The sequence below is a fragment of the Aythya ferina genome, assembly GCF_964211825.1.
Source record: "Aythya ferina genome assembly, chromosome: 2".
Lineage (NCBI taxonomy): Eukaryota > Metazoa > Chordata > Aves > Anseriformes > Anatidae > Aythya > Aythya ferina.
Genome location: NC_140297.1, coordinates 102,180,736 through 102,208,132, shown reverse-complemented (window position 1 = coordinate 102,208,132; position 27,397 = coordinate 102,180,736). Strand labels below are relative to the sequence as shown.

General features: G+C 35.2%; 1 protein-coding gene across 3 annotated transcripts; it reads right to left on the bottom strand.

The window, feature by feature from the left end:
- Nucleotides 1–305: 305 nt before the first annotated feature.
- On the bottom strand, nt 306–26,608 carry CD226 (CD226 molecule). 3 transcript variants are annotated; one of them, XM_084511408.1, is made up of 7 exons: nt 26,560–26,608; nt 23,229–23,360; nt 22,480–22,812; nt 7,238–7,573; nt 2,981–3,092; nt 2,111–2,171; nt 306–851 (listed from the first exon to the last, which is right to left on the bottom strand). In XM_084511408.1, exons 2-7 carry the CDS (start codon nt 23,272–23,274, stop codon nt 768–770), a joined length of 972 nt encoding a protein of 323 aa, XP_084367534.1. In that variant the 5' UTR covers nt 23,275–23,360; nt 26,560–26,608; the 3' UTR covers nt 306–767. The 3 variants fall into 3 exon arrangements, with proteins under 3 accessions (XP_084367534.1, XP_084367535.1, XP_084367536.1); XM_084511409.1 differs by lacking the exon at nt 26,560–26,608 and having other exon boundaries at nt 756–873; nt 23,229–24,242; XM_084511410.1 differs by lacking the exons at nt 306–851; nt 26,560–26,608 and having other exon boundaries at nt 2,112–2,251; nt 23,229–24,242.
- Nucleotides 26,609–27,397: the final 789 nt, after the last annotated feature.

Below are 27,397 nucleotides of genomic sequence, written 5' to 3'. Positions count from 1 at the left end.
AGTGACAGAGTCTTCATGTTTTGCTTTCTTCTGGGCACTAAAGAGAGGGGAGAAAAAAAAAAAAGTTGTGTGTGTGCACATGCATGCGCGTGGGTGTGCGTGTGGACTACGGGCTATATTTCTATTCCATCCCCAAATAGTGAGTGCTGAAATAATTTTGCTGCATGCAAGAAGCCTTTAAAACCACACAGCTGTCAGATAGAAAGCTTCTTTTCATACTTTTAAATCTAGATTCAAGGATCCCTGATACATTTGCTTTTGCCAGCTGAATAGTACTGTTTGCCCAGCAGTATAATAACACATCCTTTGCAGAAAATAATGGATATTTATTATTCCATAAAGCTCTCAATTTGATATTTGAAAGTCATGGATACAGAGAACATAGAGCATATTTTCATTTTCACCTTTTCACACAGCTTTCTCAGACATTTATTTCTCAGACAAAATTAATGTTATATAAACATGTGCACCTCTGCTCTAAAATTATTATAAGTACACTTACTGGGTAAAATAATAATAATAAATTTTAGAAATACAAAAAATCTTCACTTCTACTTATGAATCAAAAGATACATTGATGCTGCAGACTGTCATGTTATACAGACGCATCCAGGCTGGTTCAGGGACCAATGCTGTCCAGCCGGGGCAGCCTGGGCAGTGCTTGCTACGGTGACTTGAATTTTCTGCAGCCCACCAGTGCAAAGCAAAGCAAATCCAACATGCAAATTTGTTGACTGAATTTGGTTATTTCATCCATAAGAAGTAAGCTAATGGTCTTTCCTCGGGTTTATGCAGTTGATGTAAATCTCCTCTGTCTGATTGGGTAATGATTCTTCTCTTCTTTCTGTGTTCTATGGGGAACAAAAATTACATCTTTCATAACCATTAACGCTCTAGAAGAACAGAAAAAAAAAAAAGAAAAGAAAAGAAAAGAAAAAAAAAGTAGAAGAAATTTTCTGAAAAAGATATGAAAAGATATGACTGAAAAAAAAAAAAAATGACACATTTATTTTACACTGATTTATTATTGGAAAATATTCAGCCATCAATCTCTCTCTTTTTTTTTTTTTTTTTTGGTGTGGCGGGGTCTCTTGTTTCCTAGAGATAAATTTTAGATTCAAGGAAATTTCATGGCTATTCCACATCAGATGCCTGGTAAAGTATCAGTATCAATGGAATGCCTCCTTTTCATGTACACAATTCACATACTGAAATAGTTACCTATGTCAGTCTTAAAACATAAATTCTCTACAGGTATGGACCATGCTAAGAATTACTCGTGTAATTAATGTGATGGTGCCTTGATTAATTGTCATTTTTTCGGAAGATGCTTTCTGAAGAAAATTAGTAGTCCCTAAGGTAAGGTTACCCTAGGAAGAGCTTCATTCTGATGTGAACAGTAACCAAAGGGGCAGAATGAGATAAATTGAAATGTTAGGAGGTCAAAGGGCTTTATGTGTCCCTGTCTACAGTGGACCTGTATGCAGAGTCATACAGCAGTGCTGTCTGAGGGAAATAGATGGAAAGCTAGAGTCACACCACTGTGAGGAAAGGGCCATTTCCCTAAGAATATTACTACCTCATACCATGACCGAGGGTATGAAGATACAAGGCAGAAGCAGAAGAATTGGATCCTGCCTTACCACTTGTAAATTTCAGGCCTTGAATAAGATCACTAAGACAAAAAGAGTAACAGAGCTTCAAGAAATTGATTATTAAAGTAGAAAAAGAAAGGAGAAACACTCAAACAGTTGTCCCAACAAATTACAATGAAGTTGAATAGGTAAAGACAAATGCTATGACAGGATTCAATTTTTTGCTTCCATTTTACAAGTAGTTACTTGAGGAAAAAAAAAAAAAAAAAAAAAAAAAGATACTGCCAATACACAAATAGTATAAAAGACAGCAAAACCAAAAGAGCTACATGAAACACATCTCAATATAATTAGATGCATTTAAAAAAAAATGCATTAAGCATTTAAAAAAAATATATATATATAATTAAGGGATATATCCCTTATTTAAAAGTTATGCCAAGCATCAATCAGATACTGAAGAGATGTTAAGAAATATACAAAATACATTATGAGTAAACTCCAGATGATCTTACCTTGGTCTGAGTAGAGTACAAAGGGTTTAGTAAGGCCTCTTTTATTCTCTTTCTCTTCTTTCTGATGGCACACATTCCATTAGAAACATAATGGAAACAAACTGCACCATGAATGATAGTATAGACCAAACTATCTAATTTCTGCATACAAAAGATAACAGTGGTATAGCTTACTTGTCCACCAAAACCAATAAAATCCAAGTAGCCTTTTCTCTGAACTGCAGACCATAACATGCTAGCACTGTTTTGTAAAGGCCTGGACACAGATAAAAAGACATTCTTATTCAGTAATAACTTGCCAACAAATTCCAGAAACTTTATATATTGTAATGGGAGAAGAAATATATGTATTTTTTTTCTGCTCAGTATTTCTTTCCATTGGAAGCAGAGATTCTGGATCAGACAACTACGATATATTTGGTAGAGAGTAGATATAAAATGCTAGAAGATGTAGAAACATCAAGATGTCATATGTTGTTTATGCATAAAACATGAACAGCCTATGCCTAAGCCTATGTTATTCTTGACAAATCACCTTTGGCATGATGTTTCAATTAGTATCAATGTAAGCATTTAGCTGACTAAGGAACTTCAGTAAGCTGTAGGTGTTTTTTTTTTGTTGTTTGTTTGTTTTTTTTTTATGTTGTTTTATTATTTTTTAGTGTGAAAAAAAAAAAAAGAAATGAAAATGTCATCTCTATCATAGGTTGAAGAATTGTTTAGTTGTTTTTTTTTTCAAATTTTCAAAACTAGTTTTTTTTTTTTTTTTTTTTTTTTTTCAATATCCTCTGAAGAGGATAGCAGAAGATGAGCTGTTAACACCTTCATACATTCATGCCACTGTATCAAGCAAATTGATTTGTTACTCACTTTTTGTCATAAGCAGTGGCGATGAAGATAATCCATAGGAAAACTAACAGTAAAACAGCAGCTGATATTCCTCCAGCTATGTAGATAATAAACCGTTTGTGATCCCAAGTTGCTAAAATAGAATTGTAATAAATATTATTAGTATTTTTTATAAATCATAATGAAGTTGCCATAACAGATTAAGTTGAAAATCAACAATTAGGTAGACACATGGGATCTCAAGATCAATATTCAGAATTCACAAGCATTTCATCATTTCTAAAATGCCATTGTTATGCTGAGCTAACTCTTACAGAAGCTGTGACTGGAATGACCAAAGGTGAATGAACACAGCACAGCAGTATGAAAAAAAAAAAAAAAAGTTTAACCACAGAACTTCAACAGCTTTTTGCAGCCTACCACAGTGTACAACTTCATTCTTTTCTGCAGCATCTCTGCACTAGATGTCTTCAGACTTGAGAGTAATGGCACAGAAAGCAAACAATCACAAATAGCATGCAATAAGCACTACAGTATATAGTGGATTTGTGGCTAGCAATAGCAGCTTCTAAAGCACAAATCTTAGCCAGATGGTCTTGCCAACTTCTAGCAATCTCAAATGACCCTATGTGATAGGATCTTGATGAGGTAAGCATCAAAAGTGACTCTGTTCAGTTAAGTACAGAAAAATAAATATTTCCTGTATATTCTTCAGTTTCTCAACATGTAGGAATAAAACAAAAAACACTGATTACAGAAAAGTCTAATACTAATAATTTTTTTTCCCTGGAAAGATAAAAGAAAGAAAATTATCTTAGAAATTACATGCTGAAGGTATGTCACACAGTACGGAATGCTGACTGGTAACAAACTGATCTTTTGTATTGTGTTTTTGTATTGTTGTATGTTGTATTATGTGATTACACATAAAGTCACCTTACTCCCAACATGTTTTCAGTTGCTACACCCTTGAAATGACAGGCTAGTGCATGTGGATGTGTCCAACTTTGAAAAAAATATATTACGTATTTTTTCTAAATGTTTGGCTACCCACCACAGAAAACCTTCACCTGTGCCAGTGAGTATTTACAGAAATAGGGAGAAAACCCTCTCTAAGTAACAGAAATTTTAAAAGTTTAGCTACTTTGTTAAAAATTCTGTGTTTAATTACCATCTAGGGTGGGTGAATTTGAATAGTTCTGGACTTCAGCAGCATCTCATCCAGCTGTCTAAGCATTCCAGACCTTATTTTTCTTTTCATGACATTTCACCTTCGGTTTTATCAGGTCAAGATAATGATCTCCGAGTGAATGAGTTTGAGAGCTGGGATTATCAGCTATCAGTTAAATTTGGATGAGAAAAATCATTAGATTTTTTTAGAAGTAATAAAAACTCAAAGTCCTTTTGCCTTTTCTCATCTGAAGTGAGTAAAGCTTTCCTGAGGCTTGTTATGTTTTATTTTGTTTCATTTTTTGTTTATTTGTTTGTTTAACTGTACAAAACCTGTTGTAATTATTTTCTTTAACATAACATTCAAGATTTTGCAGAAATATGCCAGAGGCTTTTTATGTGTCTCTTTAGTTCTCATGTTCTCATCAAAGGTGATATGCTGAAAGGAGTACAATTTCTATTAAGTATTAGAACAATATCCCACCCCCAGCTGCCACACCTAGTTTTGTAGCCTTGGGATTTGCTCTCCAGGACTGAAACCTTTCTGAGTGAAGGTTTTCAACCTTCAATGCCCTGACTTTGGTTTTGAGGAGGAAGCATTGATGAGGCAGACACAGTTACTTGTACCAATAAGAGATTTGAACTGCACTGGAGATCTTCATGTAGCTTGTCACATTCCTTGCTGGTCTAGCATGTAAGCTATGCTAACTAAACATCACTGAGATAATTTTGCCCACAAGTGAAAGGCATTCATGCTTGGAGAAAAGTGCTTCACTGAGAGACCCACAGGCACAGATTTATATCTTGCGTTAATACAGGAAGAATTCAGGAAGGAAGAAAGAAGTTAATTTCACTCCTACCTTGATTCTCCTCACACCTTACTTTAGCCTTATTTTGTGTCTGTTTTCCATGGCACAGCTGTGATTGGTCAAGGAGTCCCCTGCTTTTCATCTCATCTGACACTTTTGTCTCGATGTTGGATTAGTCTTATTCTGTTCTATTATCTTTCTGATTATTTGGTTTTTGTTCTCTAAAACTGAAAGTATCAGGAGATGGAAAGGTTCCATTACAGCCAAAATAATACTGGAGGCAATTTATGTGCCCTGTCTCAGTGGGTCAGTGCTCTGAGACCCAAACAGCTCTCTATCACCCATTTTAGACATAAGTTACATATGTGATTTAGGAAGAAAAATGACAATTTCAAAGGACAGATTTACTATTAGTCAGTTTCCATATTCCTGAGGAATAACTGGATCTTATAGGCAGTTATCTAAATTCTGCATGGAGCTCAGCTATGTAATTCTTTTTTTGTTTGTTTGTTTGTTTTTTTGTTCTTGCAGAATAGGTGAATCCAAAAATTCACCTATTAATTGTATGAATTTGTATTAACTTAGTATGAAGCTACAGTGAGGCTTAACTGTAATGCTAAGACAAAGAAAATGAAGTGGCTGGACTGGTAGAACATACACAAAAATATATACATACACATCTAATATAAACGTACGCATCAAGTTTCTGCTACCGTTCTTTCATTCAAGCCACATCAAGGCAGAGTAAGTAACTGAGTTTGTGAGAGGCTTCACAGGATCTATGGGAGCTGACACCTGGCCTGTCTCTCCTTATCTTTACTGTTTCTCCATAACCGTCATGGAACTATTAGTCATGTATGGAACAGTTCGAAATGTTTAAAGACCAAAAAAAATAATTGGGAATCTTTGACACCTCATTTCTTTTGGAATAACAAGCAAGCAAACAAATAAATAAAAACGTGTGATAATGCAAAGCATTTAAAAGGTAGAAAATGTATATTTTGAATCATGCTATACTTCATATACTTCAGCTTCTTCAATGGTTTCACACTATTTTTTTCTCCTACAAACATGCATAACTATGTTGATATTGTTAAAATCAACAGTGATAAATAGGGTTTGCTTCAAGATCAAAAGAAGCACGTAAACTGAAGTTTTTTCGTTTGGTTGGGTTTGGTTTGTTTTTTTAGTAAAAGAATTTGCATAGGTAGGACATTTTTTTATTATTATTACCTGGCAACTCATTGTTTGGTTTAGTTTTGTTATGAGAAGCACTATGTTCAGAGTAAACATTTTCATTGCTCTACAATTTGTATGTGCTTAATTATATGAATGCAGTTGTCAATATTTTGAAATTTGAATGTTTAAAATTTTTGGAGGTGAGAGGAATTACACACCTGATAATTCTTATCATATTTTGTCGAATTTCATGGACTTTTGTGGTCAAGTATTCAGAGTAAAACAGATAAACATTTTCTTTCTGAGTGCATTCTCAGTAACAATCAAGCATATTCAGTTTTATATCTCAAGCCACAGCTCTTAGTGCTGCCAAAGGGATGTCTGCTTTTTATTTATTATCACTAACAAAGGCAGTATCAAAGACACCAGAGAGCTCACCTGAATGTTACAACAGAAGAGGAACTGTGGTGGTACAAGAACCATGTTTTCAAAATCCATTCTACAGAGAACTAAAACTGAGCCTTTTCTGTTTGTTGTTGTTGTTGCTTTTGTTGTCATTTTCTCCAGCCATAATAAATAAATAAATAAAAATAGAACTAAAAGGGATTCAGCTCACATTTTGAGCAATCCAATTTTATGTGTTTACATATGGAGACCTAAGCTTCCTTATAATCAAACTATGACAATATTCACAGCAAAACCTGGAGACATATTCTGCTCCCCAAAAGAAATTCCTCACATGAATAAGGCATTTTTTTCCATTTTTGGACAAGAGTGTGCTCTTAGCTCTTGTAGGAAGATAGGTCTTTCCCCTGGGACACAGATATGTACCACACAGTGCCCTGTGCTAATGAGGACTGCTCCACATCTCCAGGAGAGCACCCCTTGCTGAAGAGTCTGCTTCCTAGCATCAAACCAGTTTCTCACAAGCAGGTGTGAAGTCCTGTAACGAGATCAGACAACCTTAAAACCAGCTTTCTTCTGTGGAAAAAAGATTGGTTGTTAACTTTGCCACTGCTCATTTGAATGTGTTATGAAGTGTGATTTCATATAGGTAAATGTGTTAATACCTCAGAAGGTCCTGCCTGTGGAAACATTTACTACTACCTTCTTTACTTACCAAGCATGGTGAAACTCATCACATAGGTTTTGTTTCTTCCAGTAGCCACACAGCGATATGTTGCAAAGTCAGAGTCTGAAACATTTTGAATGACAATCACGGAGCTTGCTTGATCAGAGCAATCCACCAGTGCACGCTTTTTAAAATCTGCACCAAAGCGTTGCCCTCCTACTGAATTACACTGGACAATGGTATCTATGCAATCTGCTTTAATCCTTTCCCACCTCACTTGTTGAACTGAATCTCTTCTGTTATAAGGACAAATAAAAGTGACATTTTCTCCTGGCTTGGTAAACACAGGATTATTTTGTTTCTCAGATATTTCAAAGGCATCAGCTGAAAAACATTAAAAAAATAATAATTAAAAAAAAAAAAAAAAAGAGAGAGAGAGAGAAAGAAAGAAAAACTGCAATTAATTAATAAATGGAAGTTCTGTATTAACATTTCCTGCATAGCAAAAATGTTAATGAAATTGACTTAGAGCAGAAAGATACTCAAATCATTTGAAATACTGAAAAATAACATTTATACCTCTTTATGAGTTTATTTTTGTGCTTACCTAGACCTAACAGTGTGTATAGAATTGTGAGGCTTTGCTGACATTGCAAGAAGCCTTTTTCTACAATGTTTGAATATATTTATGTTTTATTAACAGTTTCAGCAAATATTCTACAGCATAAATTATGAGGCCAGTCTAATAAAATTTCTGATAGTCTTGTTCTGCTTTCACGTTTATTATAAAAAGAGAGTAGTTTGATGTGACCCTCAGAATATATATCAGTAATGTTACAGGACATTCCAGCCTATGAACTCTAATTCTCAAATCTTGCCACTTTAATAAAAAATATTCTTAACCACCCACATATTATGGAAAAACATGTGCAATAGCCAGGCTATAGTAATAAAGGAGACTTACAAATAAATTCAAGATTTCACCCATAGATATATTCTTATCTCAAATAATTTTGACTGAAATTTCTCTGCTTTGAGTTATTACTTTAAGTAATAGCATTCACCATTTTAAAATCAAGTAAATAACAAAAAATATCTTCAGTAAAAAGCTTGTCAGTGTATAATATGTAATACTGTAATATATTTTTTTCTGCAACCTATAAATTACAAATCTAAGGTTGTCTTACAACTTCAGTGAAGAATTTCTAGGATACAAATCTTAATATATTTATATAATTTGCTGGATTTACATATAATAAGTAATATGTTAATAAGGACAACTATGTAGGAACAGTAAAAATAAATTATAAATATTTTTGAGATTCTCAGCCACTATACATTCTGCCATTATTTTCACAGACATTCTGACAGATTTATTTATATTTTTATTTTTTGCTTTACATGTGTAATTTACTTGACAGTATGAAGCAAAATTCAGGCATTTGCACTCCAGATAAAAGATGTAAATCACTTTCATCCCTACAGTATCATGCTGTGCACAGCTTAAATTGTTATGCAGCACACAAGCAGTGGGGAATAAGGCCTACATATTTCTAATTAAATTTTCCAAGTACACTGAAGTGTTTCAGGCTTTTGTTTTAAGCAATTGTCCCATTTTTATTTTGACACCTACATAACTGTTCTTTCATCCTCCTTCTCCTCTGTTTAACCACTTGCTTTATTTAGCATCTTTCTGAACACAGTTTCTTTGCTTTCAGCCTGGTACGCGTGGGTTGAGAACCTCCCGCTCTGAGAAATACTTCTATGGAAAAAAGAAAAAGGCACACCCACATAGCTTCACCCCTGCACACACGCATCTCAAGGTGATACACCATGTCAACATTTCAGTAATGCTAAAAAAAAAATAACATTGCTTCCAATAAAAATAGACTTCCCCATCTCTCTGCTTATTCTGGCCACAGCTGCTGCTGCCCGCTCTGCCCCCTGCCATGGCCACATCATGTCTCCTCCTGGAGAGAAAGGAGTAGGAGGTGACAGCACTTAAGGAAGGCACATTTACCTCTGCTTTATAAAGAAATGCTCAGCATTTGATACCGTCCTCGCATCTCTTGGCATACTGTTATCACATCATATTTTGCAACTACACATATTTCGATATGGTTCAGGGCCATTAGAAATACAAAGAGAGAAAAATAAGCTTTTATATTTTTAAAAGCATAATATTTCAATATATTTCTTGGAAAGTAAATCTCAGATATATAGAGGTATAAATGAGTGCAAACCAACTTCCTAGGATTTAAAGGCTCAAGAAACTGAAAAGAAATTCTGCAGCACAGAAATTGATTAAGTTCAGGATTCCATTTTGGAGGGAAAATAAAATAATTCTGTAGCTTTTTTTTTTTTTTTTTATTTCTTACAGCAGGGAACTAAAAATCAAAATAAATGTTATGTAAAAGCCTGGTCTTCATTCTTTTGGTTAGAAAATTTCAGACTTTCTATTTGTGGTTCTTGTCTTATCCACTTCTGATATTGTTTTTTGTTTGTTTGTTTGTTTTTGTTTTTGTTTTTTTTTCATTCTTTTGGTCTTGAGCTAGAGGTGTTTCTTCACTGGAAAGTTACTTAAATATTTAGACTTGTTTTCAGCTAGATTATTCATTTTTAAAGTCAGTATATGTGACATTTTAATTACCATTCATTGTGAGTTTCACCAGTTCCAGATTTTTAATCTTACACAAGGTTCCAGAGTTTCACTCTGGGCTACAGAAATATTTCATAAATTCTTTCTGATCTAAAACCATATTTAATAAATAAATAAATAAATATCACGCTTCAGCATTTGTACTGCAATATCAGAAAGTCAAAATCCAGCTGAGATGTACTGAAGGACTTAGGCATTTTTCTGGCTTTGCATGTTTCTGCTTTTCTGTGGTTAAGCACCACCAGTGGAGGTGTTATACAGAGCTACACTAGCTGCTGCTGCCCAGTGGGCCAGTGTACACAATGATGAGAAATTAACATGGTGAGTTACAGCACACCTCCAACCATCCCAGCACAAGGGTATTTTCTATGTGCTCTGAGGTACCTCAAAGTCAGGACAAGCTCATATCACTCAGACTGATGATAACAGAACTATCTTCAGAGTAAGCTACCATTAGGAAGGAATATTATCCATCAGAAATAAGAAATGACCTTAACAGATTTTTTCAAAACAGCAAAGCTAACTTAGCTCTATGGCAGAGATAGATTCCCAGGTTTGCATAAGGTTGGTTTATGTACTAGAACAATTGTCTTCCTCTGCTAAGAGGAAGTGACAAAATAAACTGCAGATGAAAAAGAGTCTCAAAATTTTCTGCAGATAAACTTTTTCCAGGGCTTTCTAGCACCAAGAAAATCAACTTTCAGATTAGAAAATATTTCAAGAATGGCCTTTTCACCCTTTCGCAGTAGGCTATATTTGGAATTGCATTTAGCTCCCAAACTAACATCTTGTGTGCACATACTATGCAATTTTGTTGAGTCCTTAAAAAACGGTTTTGTCTGGTTTTGGATGAAGCAGGGAAATGTGGATACATAGCTATTATATACATTGGGCCAATAAAGATCTTAGTTTCTTATGAGCTACTGGCACCAGTTCTAAAATCGGACTCAAAAAACAGCACTAGTAAAATAATTTTTCCAACAGCAAGTTATTCAGGTTGCAGAAGTCAAAATGAAGGTATTTATAGCCCTATACTTTTAAGACATACATTTAAGTTGTTATATTGTAACAACTTTGTGAAATAGTGTAACAATTTGGTGAATCTTTCTGTACCAATTAATAATTCTGCATGAAGTTATAAATAGCATGTGATTTTAATTCATCTGCTCCAGTTTGTTTGCATATATTGCACCACCATTTGTTGTAATTTTACTCTTTTAAACTGAACTTTAGCTACCTGCAATGCAAAGAAAGAAAAAAGCCAAAGAGAAGGAGAGAGAGAGTACAGTAGGTACAAACATTTCTGAGCAAGGAAAAACTTGATTGTTGGGAAAGAAATCATATGAAAAGAATATAAAATGCGTCACCATAGGACTTGACTGCAGGAGGTCTTGAAACTATAAGAGGTCACAGTTTCAGATTTTTGTCTTCTCCAGGAATTTCATCAGTTCAGAATTAAGGGAATTTGCCCACAATAGCAGTTCAATGAATATCTAGAAATGGCATAGGATACTGTGCTCAGCCTTCACTTATTGTTAATGATCCATATTTTCTCACTGTGGATGAAAATAAATATTATGCTGGAGAACTGTATGTCACAACATCTCTGTGTGTGTCTGTGTGTACGTGCATGCAAGCATGTGCATGTGTGTATTTTGTGCCTCTCTGCTCACATCTCCCATAGAACAGAGGACATCACATTTTAAGTCATATAGGGCAGAAAAAGCAGAGGAGAGAGGGAGAGAAAGGGTGTGAAAAGGTAAAGTGGCTCCTAAGAGCAAATGTATTTTTAGATATATTCCCTCTGATGTTTCTCGGGGGGAAAGTCAAAGGGGTTAAGTCAGTGGACAGTGTATATACAGCTTCACAAGCATTATAATGCCCTGGAGCACAACATGAAGATGTACAGGGTTGTTTTTTTCTGTTTGTTTTGTGTTTGTTGTTGTCATTGTTTCCCTGCATCTCAGAACATATTTAGTACTTTTAATGGATTGTTTCATGAACTGAAACTGTAGTGGAGAAGTATTTCACAATAAGTTCGTTATGCAGTTTGGTGCCAAGTAAGAAAAATAAAAGAAATCAATATATCATCAACATTCTACTCTGAATATTTCCATTTCTTTTTGTTTTTAGTAAGTTATAAATTATATTCCCTGTCTGACAGGCCAGCTGAAAGAAAAGTTCATCATTAGAAATATAAGTAGTAGAAAGAGGTTCTACAGATGGGAAAAAATCAGAACTTAAAATATTGATTACGTCTCAGTAATTTTCTTCAGAGTATTTTGGAAGTTTAATTATCTGAATCTGTAATTCCTTTTACCTTCTGCTTTTCACCTACCTCTATTCATTCCATAACTTAACATGTATTTCTCCAAATAAAATATTATTCTGTCCTATATAAATTATTACTGTATCTCCTCAATTTCCAATGTTTTAAAACCGTCACTGTTCACTTTCTATTTTCCCCTGCAATTGCATCCTATAGTGATTTCCAAATTCCATTACCTCAAGATTTCATCTATCACATTTACACTTGCAGAAATAAACCCTAAAGTCATAAAACTCTTGGATCTAGATCTGGGTGTCACAGAAGTAATTGTTGATACCAGAGATAATTGAAATTATAATTAAGTTGAAATTCACAGTGATTCCTGCAGTGGCATAGAATTGGGGATTAGTAGCTGGGAAGATAAAGTGTTCTTGGCTTATAGAGACAGGGGAATACTTTTTAAAAAACAAACAAAAAAATCCACTAGATTTAATTTCAGGTTGGTTTTCCTTTCCTAATTGCATTCCTGCATGCTTGGACAATCTTCCAAGGTTCCTGCCACGTTACGTGCCACTGCTTCCACTTCTTCTATGCTCTTTTTTTATGCTTCAGTTTAGTTGGGATCTTCACTCATGCAGGCCATCTGGCATTTTTGCTCAATTCCTGCTTGTCTGGATGTAATGCTAAGAGAAGCTAAACTTAAAAATCAGCAAGATCTCCCCCAGCCCCCTTTTCTCCATCACCCATTGGATTCTTCTAAGCAGATCACTGAATAGACCAGTCTGGTCTTCTGAAGCCCTGAGTTGTGATCCTACTTTTTCAGTTTTATCATTTTTAATTGGGATCATGAATTCCAGCACCACACGGCCACTGCAGAAAATGTTGCCCTTGATCATCATGACCACAAGTTCATCCTTTTCTGTAAGTCTGAGGTTCAGCAGACTGCCTCCTCTCATCAGCTACTTAATCACCTGTGGGAGGAATTTATCATTAATGCATTCCAGAAACCTCCAGAAATGTTTGTGCTCTTCTGTGTTGCCCCTCCATAGATACCAGGTAGTTTTATTCTCATGAGGTCTGGAAAATGGCAGGATGCAGTCTGAAGGAGGTCTCATCTACTTATTCCTCATAAGGATGTTGGTAGCTGACACCCATCACAGCATCACCCATGTTGGTCTGCCTACTAATCCTGGCCCATTATCTCTCAGATGGCTTGTCATCCATGCTAGACAGAACTTTCTGCATTCCCTGTGCTTTCTCACATAAAGGGCAACACCCTCAAATAGGGTGTTAGACTAACCTGGCCTGTACTTCCTAAAGGGCCCACATCCATCCATCGCAGCACTGTGTGAGCCATCGCAGACTCATGTGAGCCATCCCACCGCTTCTCTGTGATCCCAATGAGATCTTAGTCCTACAACTGCACACATAGTTCAGATTCCTTGTTTTTTCCCCCTGCTATGTGCACTGGTGTACAAACATTTCATATGGTCATTCTGATTTACAGAAAGGTATGAGTTTCCCCCCCCCCCAGTGCTGCCCTTCAGCATTTCCTTATTTGTGTGCATACATTTAGGGTAGTCATCCTTCTGTCTTGTCAACTCAGTCCAATGCCTTGCTCATTTGTGGGTTGTCATCTCTCTTTCCTGTCATTCCTGTTAAAGATCTCCTCCTCAGTTTGGGACTGAACAGCCTGTTGGAAAAGATGTTTTTTCCCCTCTTGCTCAGTTGGATCCTGTCTCTTCCTAACATCCCTTGATCCTCAAAAAGGGTCCATGGTGATAAAAGACAACACTTTATTGTCAACACCAGCTATCCATCAGGTCCACAGAAAACAATCCCTCCCTCTTGGGACTTTTCCCTTCATCTGCAGGATCAAGACACCACCTAAGCCATGCATGTCCTTGACCACCACATCCAGCACCATGTAGTCATGCCTGGTCTCTTCTTGCCATGTTGTTGGTGCCTGTGTGGAAGAGCAGTTGGGGGTAGGAGTCTGATGACAGAGAAAGCCATGGCAATTTCTCTGCAACAACTGAATCGAGATCTAGTAAGTAGTAAACCTCCCCAGACAGCAAGTTTTGTCAACAGGTGAACAGATCAGAAGTGAGACTCATCCCCAAATTATCATACAGCAGCAGGTCAGATAATAACTATAGTATCCAGCCAACATGCAATATATGTTCATTAAAACAATGCTCAGAGAGAATGGATAAAATGACTCTTCAAAAGTATCTTATTTTGTTAAAAGCACACCACTCCTCATAGGTAATGAATGTTATCATTATTCCTTAAGATTGTACATTCTGATGAAAACATAGTAAGTAAGAGTACTACTACTAGTTTTAAGAAACAACCAGACATTCAAAATGGTAAGGAGAGAGGAGAGGAGAATAATAATAATAATAATAATAATAATAATAATAATAAAGTCCTGAGTAAAAGGCTAAAAGGCTCTGGATGTTATAATTGATTGCTAGCTAGATAGAATCAAAATCAATTTCCAAAAGAAATTTTTATCATGTATATAAACCATGTACATGTAAGACAAAGAAATTATTCTGCTTCATTCAGCAATGTTAAGGCCTTAGATGGAACATTCTAGCTATCTTATTTTAATAAGGTAATATACAAATTGGAGGCAATTCTAATGAGCATGAGTGGGGAAATTAAGAATCATGATCTAAGTATAACACTTAACTGTTTGTACAAAGAGATGACTGAAGTCTGACAATAAGAGTGCCTTCCTTTTAGTTTTCAAAGGGAAGGACTACAGTGAATAAGCTCAATATTAAATAAAAGATATCTAGGTTAGATGTAATGGGAAAAAAAATCTCACTGCAAGACTGGTTAAGCACTAGAATGACTATGCAAGAATATTATGCATAAATTTCCAGCATAGGAATTAGTTAGAGATTATTCAGATATTCTTCCTCAGAATACAGAGATGGATGAGATGAATGTGCAATGTCTCTTCCAGCCTGAATTTTCCACTGCTCTGTAATTCCTTTTGATCAAAGCTTTTCCTTTGGAAGGGAAGCTTTTCCTTCTACTCTTCTCCAAAGAAGTAGTGTGTGTGTTTTGTTGTTGTTGTTTGTTTGTTTCTAGTCTTTTATACTGAAGGGGCATCCAGCCCTTAGTTCTTCACAGAAGATAAAAACAAAGAAAAGCAGTATTTAACAGGTCAATAACCACAGCAGAGGTGTGGAAAAGGCAGCTTCCCTTGGCTCCATCCTCTTTCTTTTTAATTAAGTGCTGATAATGTGGTTGACACTTTGTAAAATACAGAGATAGTTCTTGTTCTGGGCATCTCAGAGTCTAAGAGCTGAGGAATGAAGATCCCTCAGGATTTGTTCCCGTTTCCATGTACTTTAAAGGGATGATAATTTTTCACTGTAGACCTATGAATCACAATCTAAATTGAGACAGAAATAAATAGAAAGCAAGCTATTTCAGGTGAATAGGTACTCGAAAAAAAAAAATCTATACAACGTACTGCTTTTGACAGGCAGAAGAACATTAATATAGAAGTAAGTGCTGAGTGGCATGGATATCACCACACTAGCTAAGAATAGAAAAGCTGTCTCTGCTGTCACAGAAGAGGTTGATCATTATATTTAAAGTATGGGAGTACTTCATGGTACATCTGGCATTTAAATACTTTATTAAAGAAGTTATTCAAAGTTGCTAGCAAAGCACATCTCCTGAGCAAATGATCCACTGTCAGTAACTAACTGAAAGACAAATTTACTCAAAAATTTAAGAAAAAAAAATAATTTCAAGCAATTTAACAATAAAACCAATTATGCAGCTATACATAATTAACATTACAAGACGTAAAAGTTAATATGAATGTCAAAAGAATATTTCCCATTAAAGCACAGCATGACATTTTTTTAAGTCAAACTAGTAATATTTTATCAACTAACTGAAATAAAGCTAGTGAGAAAACAAACATAAGATTCAAAATATATAGAAATTCTTGGTCAGATTCAACAGATTTGAAAGGAAAATAAACACAGAACAAAAACATTGAAGGCAATTTTAAGTATATCCACTCTTTCTGTAAATTAACATACAACATTGGTCTGACAATTGCACGGTAGCTTTCATTTTATATATCAGTTTTCATTTTATATGTCACTTTTTTTTCTGATGAAGACTTTTGACTTTCTATCCAGATGTGTGGCAAAGACATGGTGCATACAAGTGGAAAAATACCAGATTGTCATAGATGAGGGTGGAGGCCCTACAGACAGATATTGATAGATTTAGAGAGCTGGGCATTCACCAGCCATATGAAATGTAATAAGTCCTGGATTCTGCACCTGGAGTGATACAGTCCTGGGTGTTCATATAGGTTGGGGAAAAAGTGGCCAGAGTGCAGCCCTGTAGAGAAGGATATAGGGATTTCAGTTGACTCAGTATGAGTCAACAATGTCTTCTGGCAGCCAGAGGGCCAACTGCATCCTGGGGTACAATAACTACAGCATAGCTAACCAGTTGAAAGAAGTGATTGTCCTGCTGTGTGCAGGTACAGACTCATCTTGAGTATGTTATATATGGAGTGGTAATTTGTGTCGAGAAAATGGTTGATATTAGTAAAGAAGGGGGAGATTTGGGAGTGTAGCCATGGGGGTCGGCTGAGTGGAGCCCTGAGTGGAGCCCTGAGTGGAGCCATGAGTGGAGCCCTGGGGGACGCCACTAGTGACTGGCCTCCAACTGGACTTGGCTCCATTCACCACGACTCTTTTAATTTTGGTCAGCTTGCCAGCTGAGCACTGTGGTATTTAATATGGCCATCAGAGATCACAGTCAAACACACACCTCTTTACACACCTGACCAACAGATTAGTAGTGTACACCACTCCCTCAACTTTCTTTTATCTGCAATAAAATTACAAAAATCATCAGCTTAAATGCTTTCTCTTCTGCACAGTAAACGTATGAAATAATATCATTTTGGTACTCGGCAATCCCTGCATGGTGTCTTCAACTCTAATGTTTCCTCCATTAGTAGTGACTTCACTTCACTCTCTATTCCTCACATTATATATGGTACTAAATCAGTCTTCAGTCATAAGAACTATATATAAGGAACTACGGATTGCCCTTAAACTGTTTATTAAGAAAGGTGAAATATTGTGATTAATGACAATTCCTACACAATCTTTACACCTTTTTAAAAATTATAGAAGGAGTTATCTCTGAAAGCATGGGTTACATTTGTTTAATGTAGGAGTGGCTGTGAATCATAAAAATGTAGGAATATTAAGAGAAAAAAGCTCTAGAATTCTGTTCTGAAAACCATTGGATGTATGCTTACACTACAGGATAAAAGAAGCACTAGATTCACACAGCTGGCAAATACCTTCCTGTGGGATAACTAGACTATTCTTAGCCAATATAATCATGTGTAGTGGTGGCAGAATGTACTCTTGAGTTCTGTGCAATTATGTTACAGAATTTCAGCATTGCATTTATTTGTAAAAATATCCTGTAGCTATATAACATGTGAAGTTGTTATGCCCTAACTATTATTGCTTTTCTGTCTATCTCTGAGTAACTACCAACAAAGAAAACAAGGATAACATTCTGCAGCCGAGGAGAGTTCTTTCTCATGTATTTCATGAATGTCATAGGAAATCTTAGCCAAAATTTAAGGCAGAAAGAAAAAAAATATGTCCTAACATTTTTATTGTATCGCCTAAAATAGTTTCAGGACTGATTTAAAACAACATCTAGTAGTAATAATAACAATAATAACAACATCATCATCAACAACAATAATAAAACACTTGCTGGAACAATTATATCAAAAAAATTATTTAAGTGGTGATTTATCACCAATTTTAGGGTCTTCCACCTGTCAGTAATACAATGAGGATAGTGCACCAGGAAAAGACCTCTGTAATGAAAACTATAATCTCCTCTGTGTCCTGGGATCTCAGATCCTTATGAAAACTCAGTCATTCCCAATCAAAAATTAAACTTTTCTCACTTTTTATTTTTTTTTCTCCTTATTGAAAATGAAGCTAGTTCACTAGCTTCACAGTGGGATGAACAGGTGTTCAGTGTCCAGAGAGTAATCCAAGAACAGAGTCCTAAATAAGAGTACTCCAGCACTATTGTAGTACATTGTGAGAGTAGTTCTACTCTCACAATGCTAAACTGTTGTGACCTTTTATTCACTTAATAGCATCTTTAATTGTGTGAGAAATTGTAACAATGATGGAATTTTGATTTATAAAAACACCTTTAAGCTAAAGAGAAAGAAGTAGAGATGTCAAAATAATCATAAAAAGAGACTTGCTTAAAGTTTTTCAAATGCTAAACTTCTTTCTTTAAAAGCAAGTTGTGATCCCAAAACTTTTATATCTGATTGGTCTTGTAATGTGTCAGGGGCCTGTTAACATTTCTGTGTGGCTGGATCTAGAGATAGTACTTTAATCGATACTAACTGACATTATTCATTGAGCATTAGTACTTGATCCTTCCTACTATGCAAATAAAAAATGTTGACAAATCAGAATCATGCCAATTTTACTGACTTTCTATTCACAATTTTTAAAAATTGTATACAAGAACATGGGAAAGCAGAATCAGACTCATGACTTCTGTTAACTAACAGTAATGAAGCACTAGAGCAACTTTGAACTGTTTGAGTGCAGAAGCATTCATTTTTTCATAAGCCAGCAAAAGTTAATCCACGATACTTTATCCAAATTTACATAACTGGCAGCAGATATGATTACCACGTGCAGAACATTTTACTTCATACTTTAATCTAGTTAAGAAACTCCACTGTGACTATAATGCCATTTGTAATTATTTCCATTTATTTCCACTCAGTGGAAATTCGATTCCATGTTTATATTCTGTTGCAAATTTTCATTGAGATCTGTGCTGCAAATACATCATTGGCATACTTACCTATTTAAGATAGGCAGGAATATCTGTGTCCCCCACAGTACCAGGTCAGTATAGACAAATCCTGAAACTTCTCAATGCCCAGGTAGAACAAAAATTCTAAACTAGACTTCAGTTTTGACTGACATAAAAAAAAATTAATAATATAAGTTTAATTCATCTGTGCTAATATAACAGAGAAAGCTTAAATTTTGCACTGAATGTTGAATTTTGAAATTTAAAAGTTGCATCCACTTAAAGGCAGCAACAGCTTTAGCTTAGCCAACGGATCTTTAAAACTAAAACAGTAAATTACAAAACAGTAGATATCATGCAATTCCCTGAATAAATAAATAAATTTAGTCTATTAAAATGTTTGTTGATTAACTATTGTAAACTGAAGAAATGGATTTTACAGTGAGTTCATTTATCTGGGTAGTGCAGGCAAATTAGTGTTTTTCTGAAAAAAAATGTTTATGATGTTTATTGGGAATCAATAAATTATAAATCCTAACCAAAGAAAACAGTGCAATTCAAAAGCAATTTTAATAACCTATAAAAAGATTTTTCTAGCATGTTGGCCAGATTTATGTATACCAGAGGATATAAAATTCCTTTAAAAAACACCTCATTTTCCAGGACCTTAACTATTTAATAGTGTACATTCATCCAACAAAACATTTATGTCCCATGCATGTATGAGACAAACACTTAGATTTCTCAACACTCTCTTGAATTCCCTGGTGCAGAATACAAACTTTAAAGATGAACAGCAATACCCTAATTTTACCGCCTGGAAGACAGAAGAAAAATTATACTTCTAGTGTCAGCAGCAAGCTAGAATACTGGCTGTATGGAAGTGCAATTGAAGTTTACTGTTGATTAAGCCAAAACAAAATCTCATCCAAGGAATTTAAAATATTTATTACTGATGAATGAGTAAGTAAAATGTACATAAAGTCTGAGTAATAACACTTCTACTATAATAAATATGTTAAAAATAAATAAATAAATAAAATTCTTCAAGCTCTGTTTTTAATAACATATTTAATTTGCAGTGTAGTTGTAATATTTCATCTTCTCTGGTGACACTCTATTCTCTTTTGATCAGTGAATGTAAAGACCTTGTTTATGCACATCTATTGGGAGCTGAACAGGATTGATTGTTCCTGTTCTTAGAAACCTTGATTCTCTAAATGGAAAAGGATTAATTTCTATTCAACGCTATTCTCTCTCTCTAGCAGGATTAAATAGACATATTTGAAAATGGGGAGGTTAGCTTTGTATTTTAAAGTGCTTAACCCAAGAGAGAAATCTTGCATACCAAATACTGTATTTATCTGTATTGCATTATCATTAAAAAAAAAAAAAAAATGTAACTGATAACAGATCCACTTTTTGTTTTGGTTACAGTGTGCTGAAATCTGTAAGTGGATTACCAAACTGAAGTGCTAGGCTGAAGGGTAATATCCCACAGGAAACTCACTGCCTTGTTTCTTGAACCCTTTCAGATTAATGCTAGCCTACACATTCAGAAAAAAACAGCTGAGGTCAGTACTGCTTTGACCAGGGGAAAAAAAAAAAAAAAAAAAAAAAAAAAGGCAAGAGCTTTCAGTAGACTTCTACTGCACCTAACTTTTAGGATTTTGTACCAAATCAAACCAGAATGAAGAAACGCTCAGCACTGCCAGAACTAAGGTTGAACAGAGCCTCATAAGGGATCTAGTTTGCCTGTTCCTTTTGGTAAATAACAATTAGGATCTCCAGATCTATGTAACAAAACGTCACCATAGTGAAGCAAACATTCAGAATCACAGTTAAGGACCTCTGACCTTGACTGGAAGCCTGCAATGAGGGACCCTGCTTAAATCTTTCACAAGATGGTCATTTCATCTACACATGAATGATTGAATTATTTGGGGGCTAAGCTAAGTGGGCTATAGCAGCAAAAATCATTTCAGTTACCTTATGTAACTATGTAATTCAGGAGAGGTAGAATTATTATTTTTTTTTTTTAAGTTAGGCCAATAATTTGTGTGTGGTTTAGTTTCTGCTTTGATAAGTAGCCATTTTTACAGATAGAAAGCTATCTGGAAAGCTATAGAAAGACAGAACTGGATTCCCATTCCATCACCAAAATTATTGGCTAAAATCAAGTTTCAGAAGTCTTCAATGGTGAAGGCAGGAACAATCTAGCTTTAACATTTTTTAAATTAGGTATCTACTACAAGAGTCAGGTCCACCACTAAACTGTAACAATGAAATAATAGAAGTGCAGGGAAAATAAAGTTGAAAGAGAGGGATCAGGCAAGGAGAACTCTTATTTTTAATCTTCTCGTCTTTCAAAAGGTAGGGGCTAAATTTCTCTTTCAACTCATTCTTTGCCAGCTGTGAAACACAATAAAATATTGAATGAAGTCTATTTTTACTCTGGAGGATGGGAAAGAGATACAGACTCTTTCTACTTGCACTGTATCAAATCAATACACCAATAACCAAAATCAGTTGCTTTCTGAAGAATGTTCTATCATTTGTGTGTAATGATTTTCTAAGGACTTAATGATTACAGCTCAGCTCCTATCATCAGGGAATCTTTGAACCTTCCATCAGAGTTGTAAAGTGACTAATACTGAACAGGCATGTATGGAAAAATACTTGAAAAGGGGTTCTTTCTCATGTTACTCATAGAATTGGAAAAGAAATCAAATAGGATGAGTGGTCAGGTAATTAGAGAGCCTTTGGAAAGTACATGGGCAGCTGAACAGAAAGTACATGGGCATAAGTGGATCTTTTCATTCCTTCTTCCCTTTTCCACCTTTGAACAGTCTCCTTTTGAAGAAAAGGTCATTTTTCTTCATTTATTCTTCCCTACTTCCCTTTATTTTGTTGCCACACCATTCCTAAATGTTTATTATTATTATTATTATTATTATTATTTATTTTTTTCCCTGAAAAGACAACCAGAGAGGAGCTGCTAGAAAAAAAACTACCCTAGTTTTGAGACAAGGGTACCCTCACTGTGGAACATTATGATAAAAATACATTACCCTCCATGAGTGTAAGGTGTAATTTTATCCTCCGATAAGGATGTAATTTTATCCTCTGTAGAGATCCTATAGCTGACTGAAATGCTAAGAGAACCCTGTTACAATGGAAATATTACTGTTGCAATGAACATTAGTACCTGAAGTATGTAACACATGGCTGCTGTAACATCTGTCTGGCTCCACAAGTTCCACTCCCTACTTTCCACTTCTCCTAAAATGACCTTTTGTCAAAGTAATTTAATTATTTTCTGACATGTCATTTTCCCCTAAGTTACTCCATTTCTATGTGAAGAATAATTGAAAAGAAAAATACAGCACCAGATACACCCTAAATTGGCATATATTTCTGTTTTGCATAAAACAGAAATTAAAATAAGAAGAGAGAGAGAGAGAGAGAGATTCTTACCTGGCTGAATAACTTCTATTACCTTTTCCCAAGTTCCATCTGGGTAAGTTGCAATGGAGCAAAAATAAAAACCAACATCTTCAAAAGTGCTCTTGATGAAAGATAAGGACTTGTCTTCTCTGGAAGCATTTTCAAAATATATTCTTCCTTTGTATTTGTCTTCAATATGTATGCCATAGTTTGCATGCAAGACAGCTATATTTTCTTTATAAGTTACATTATGTTTCATCCAGGATGTCTGGATTATCACAGCTTTTTTTGGATATATGCATTCCAGTTTCATCTTCTCAGAAAGCTTTACAATTGAATCCACAAACCTTCCTTCTGCATGGGCTAAAACATGCACAGTTCAGTTTCACTATTAACATTGTGGGAATGTATTATAGTAAAACTCAGAAATTACTTTGACAATGCCAAAAGCAAAACTGTGAAAAAAATGCTCACTAAAAATAAAGTCTAACCCTAGATAGTATAATTTTGTAAACATTATTGAATGGTTAACATTTGCACAAACCACATAGTAATACATTTGTTAATTATGATCCTATCTGTCATGATGTTGAAAGAAAAAAGGAAAAGGAAAAGGAAAAGGAAAAGGAAAAGGAAAAGGAAAAGGAAAAGGAAAAGGAAAAGGAAAAGGAAAAGTATAGAAGTATAGAAGTATAGAAGTATAGAAGTATAGAAGTATAGAAGTATAGAAGTATAGAAGTATAGAAGTATACAAGATAAGAATAGGGGAAGGATCTTACTTCCACAGAGCTGAAGAACAACAATAAGGAAAGCTGTGTGGTCCATCTCAAAGAACACTGGAATCAATGACTTTGGCACACAAGGTTTTATGCAGTCTCTGCATACCACATTCTCACAGGAAGTGTTTACTTCTGAAACATGAAAAACATCATGAGCTTTTTGCTTTCACATTCTAACACCAACTTTGAGATATTGATGCAATTGCATCAGAGACTGAACTCATATCAAAATCCACCTCAAAGAAAATTTCTCATTACTATTGAATCTCCAGAAATACACATGAATACTGTAATAAATGATGAAGCAGGGATCTTTAGGCTTCAAAAGAACAAGCAAAACACTTCTATGTTATTTACTCAAAATCAACATAATTTCTCCATGTTCTGACACTGCAGTTCAACATCTACCTATTATTTGAGGAGCAAGAAATCTGGGAGAAGATAAGACAGTTCCTATAAATTAGAGTTTATAATTCTGTGATTAGTTACAAAAAGTAATGTCTTAAGATCTGAGAATTTACTTATCATAAAACATCACAAGTTAGTATTTAGGAATCATGATTGTGCAGCTTGAAAACTTTTGTTAAAGGTGTAAGAATCCTTAGTATTTGTGACTCATATTGAAAAGTATCAAAACAAGCTACACTCTCACATTTTTACAGATTTTTCTCCAGACAATTGCAAGCATTTTTGCACTTCAGCAGGCCACAGTTTTGCAGAGCTGCTTAAAATTGGAACAATATAATGATTGATTTGAAGTTTGAATCAACAATCTAAAATTCTCAAATGAATAAACAAATGTAGTTTGAACTAAAGCTGACAACAAAAATAAATAGTAATAAGTAATAGCCTGCATGAGATTGAGTAGAAATTAGCATTAGATCTGTTTAAGACTCCTACCACAATGCAACAACCTGTCTGTAAACCAAAATATGTATATTTATTGGTATGTATGAAAGTAGACATGTTTTAGGATAATAAAACATTTTGTTTTGCATTGTTCCAGTTCTTTGCTAGATCTCTAATTATCCATTGTTGTGGTTGTATTTTTTCTACTCTACCTTATTTTTCTCATATAGCAGAATATATTGATTTAACAATGAAGTGATAGAATAAATGTACTCTATGACAATTTTTAATTCAAAAACATGTACTACCTGAATTAAAGTTTATCTTTACTCTTAGGAAAAAATAAAAGGTAATATATTTATATAAGTATGTTAATAATAATGTGTCTTTGTTAAGCAATGAAAAAAAATTATAAAGGCTACTTTCCACAATTTCTTACTTTTGTGATCTCATTATCTAGAAAAAGTTTTACTAAGGATTCAAGAACTTTATTTATTTTCTTCTTCTGGAAAGTCTGCCCTTGGAAGGGAACAGATCTGAGATTCAGTGTGAAAGTGTTTTTTCTTTTTTATCCTCGTGATTTTTCATTTTTATAAGTGATTCCTTAATTTTCCTGTCCAATTGTCCTGGACAATTTTCCTGTCCAAGAAATCATATTTACAGCTGTAGGTAAAAACAGTTTTTCTAGGTAATATATACCTTCTCAATACAGGAAAGTTCTAGTTTGTTATCTTATGAAGAAGTTCTATTCTTCAAATTCATTGGATGCCTTACCAATCAAACTTCTTTAGAAAAATAGGAAAATATTATATACAAAACTTTTTTTTTTTAGATACCTGGGCTTAGCCTTCCAAGTTTAACAACTTTAACAACATTTAACAACAACAACAAATCTCATGTCCTTGCTTTCATAATCTTTTCATTTACATAGTGCTTTCTTTTAATTACTGTAATATTCAATTTCCTCAAGCACTGGAACGTTACAACAGCACAAGCTGTGAGGACCAATAATGTTTTATAACTCAATGAGCTTCTTTTAAAAAAAAAAAAAATTCACATTTTCTAATAGCAATCCTTAACTACAAGTTAACTGAACAATTAACATTTTAATATTTTCCTGGACAAGCCATAAACTGGATTCACAAAATACTCCATAGTGTCAGTAGTCCATCTTATCCTGAGTCTGAAATATAAATATATTTAAAAAAAAAAAAAAAAAAAGTTGAAGACTTAGTCTTGTTTTATTTGGATTGCAAATTTATCTCTTCAAACTGATAAAAATATTAATGGACATTTAGCTTTTCTCAGGAAATAGGTGCTTTGCTGAAAACAAGAACAGGAAATTGGAAGTTTCAGAAACCAAACTGCATATTTTGCATAGGAGAAGAAAGGATTCTGTGAGCTGAAGAGGTCTGGTTCCTGGATGCTGCGGGGCATTGTGGCCTTTAAACCATCAACACAGGATATGTTTCTTACATTTAAATCTCTAATAACATCAGTGACTAGCTGTTCTGTAAACTGTAGTTGCAAATGAAGGGGCAAAAGACAAAAAGACAAAGTTTTCTGCCTTGAAATTTGTTTGTTTGTTTTCTTGTCACACTTCATATGCATATACAAGTTTACAGATGAGTGATATTTTTGCAAATTGTACAGTGGAAAGAAAACATAAACATAAGTTTATGTTAACATTTTTTTTTTTCAATTATTATTACAAATGAAACTTCTTACACATCCGTTCTTTAATTAAAGGTAAGATAAAATACACAGAATATCTCCAAAATAAAGACAAATTCTCTTAAGTGAAAATTATTCTTAATTTATCTGTATATATAAAAATTATTTATTTATTCATCTGGATTTCAAACTCATTTATCTGCACATGGCATTAAAAGAAAAACAAAAGTTAAGAAATTAATGTCCAACTTTACATAATGTCCAACTTCACATAATGATCAATGATATAAAATGTTGTCTAAAGACATTTATTTGTTTTACAATAGACACAGCTACTACAAAGTCAGTCAGAGATTCTTGGTCACCTAGTTGGTCCTAAAAACAGGGTCCTTGTCACACCCACTAAGAGCAGCATCCTGTAAACAGAGCATTACTGGGTTTCCCCCTAAAGACTGAATTTCATGTTCCCTCTAAACACCCGGGCATCATGCCTGCATTCACAAATTAGAAAGCTGTAGGCACTGTATGTACCACTTACCTACTGGTATAATTTGGGAGCAGGCACACAATTTGTGTCATTTTTTCACATAACATATAACATATAAAAAGAGAAATAAACATTGCTTCCACACTGCCCTTCTGGGCTGTGAACATAACAGAGCAGGTTGCGTAAGGGAAGGTCCATCTTCAGCCTTCCATCCTTCCTACCTGACTTCTAACCTATGATTCTCCCTATTCTCCCCAGCACCAAAAGGCTGGGAAATCCACATTTCTCTGATCATCTGTGGAGATTTGAGAAGAGACTTACAGGAGCAGCAGCAGCACATCTCATGGTCACCCCATCACCTGAGTGGTTCCTTAGGCTCTTCCTCATTGGTTCTCTGCCATTCCCCATAGCCTCACTCTTCTTTCCCAATAATCCCACTTTCTTTCTGTCCTGTGAATCCCAATGCAAAGGAAGAAGAAATTCAGAGAGGCAATCAAGCCATTTTTCACTAATTGTTGGCTAAATGCTAATTACTGTTTGACAGCAAAAACAGCATAGTGGAATCTTCCAGCTGAATGTATAACTAGGTGTAGTGGGTTTATGTGGCAAGGTTTTGGTAGCAGGGGGCCATAGCGGTGGTTTCTGTGAGAAAGATCTAGAAGCTGCCCCATGTTTGGGAAGGGCCCCATTGTTTTCCAGATCTGAGCCAATAAGCGATGTTGTTTTGCGCCTCTGTGAGAGCATATTTAAGACAGGGAAAAAAACGCTGCGCCACACAGCAGCCGGGAGAGTCAAGGGAGTGAGAAACAGCCTTGCAGGCGCCAAGGTCAGTGTAGAAGGAGGGGAAGAGGTGCTCCAGGAGCCGGAGCAGAAGTCCCCTGCGGCCTGTGGTGAGGACCATGGTGAAGCAGGACGTCCCCCTGCAGCCCATGGAGTACCACGGTGGAGCAGGGTTCCATGCTGCAGCCCGTGGAGGAGACCACGGTGGAGCAGGTGGCCCTGCACTGATGGGGGCTGCTGCCTGTGGAAGACCCCTGCCGGAGCAGATTCCGGGCCGGACCTGTAGCCCGTGGAGAGGAGACCACGCAGGAGCAGGTGACCTGGCAGGAGCTGCTGCCCGTAGGGGACCCAGGTTGGAGCAGTTTTCTCCTGAGGGATG

Coding starts and splice junctions, on each gene's coding strand:
- CD226 (XM_084511408.1), bottom strand. CDS start 23,274: ATGGACCACACAGCTTTCCTTATTGTTGTTCTTCAGCTCTGTGGAA. Junction 7,574..22,479: donor AATAGAAGTTATTCAGCCAG/GTAAGAATCTCT, acceptor AATGTTTTTCAG/CTGATGCCTTTGAAATATCT. Junction 2,172..2,980: donor GCCACTGCTTATGACAAAAA/GTGAGTAACAAA, acceptor GTGTGCCATCAG/AAAGAAGAGAAAGAGAATAA.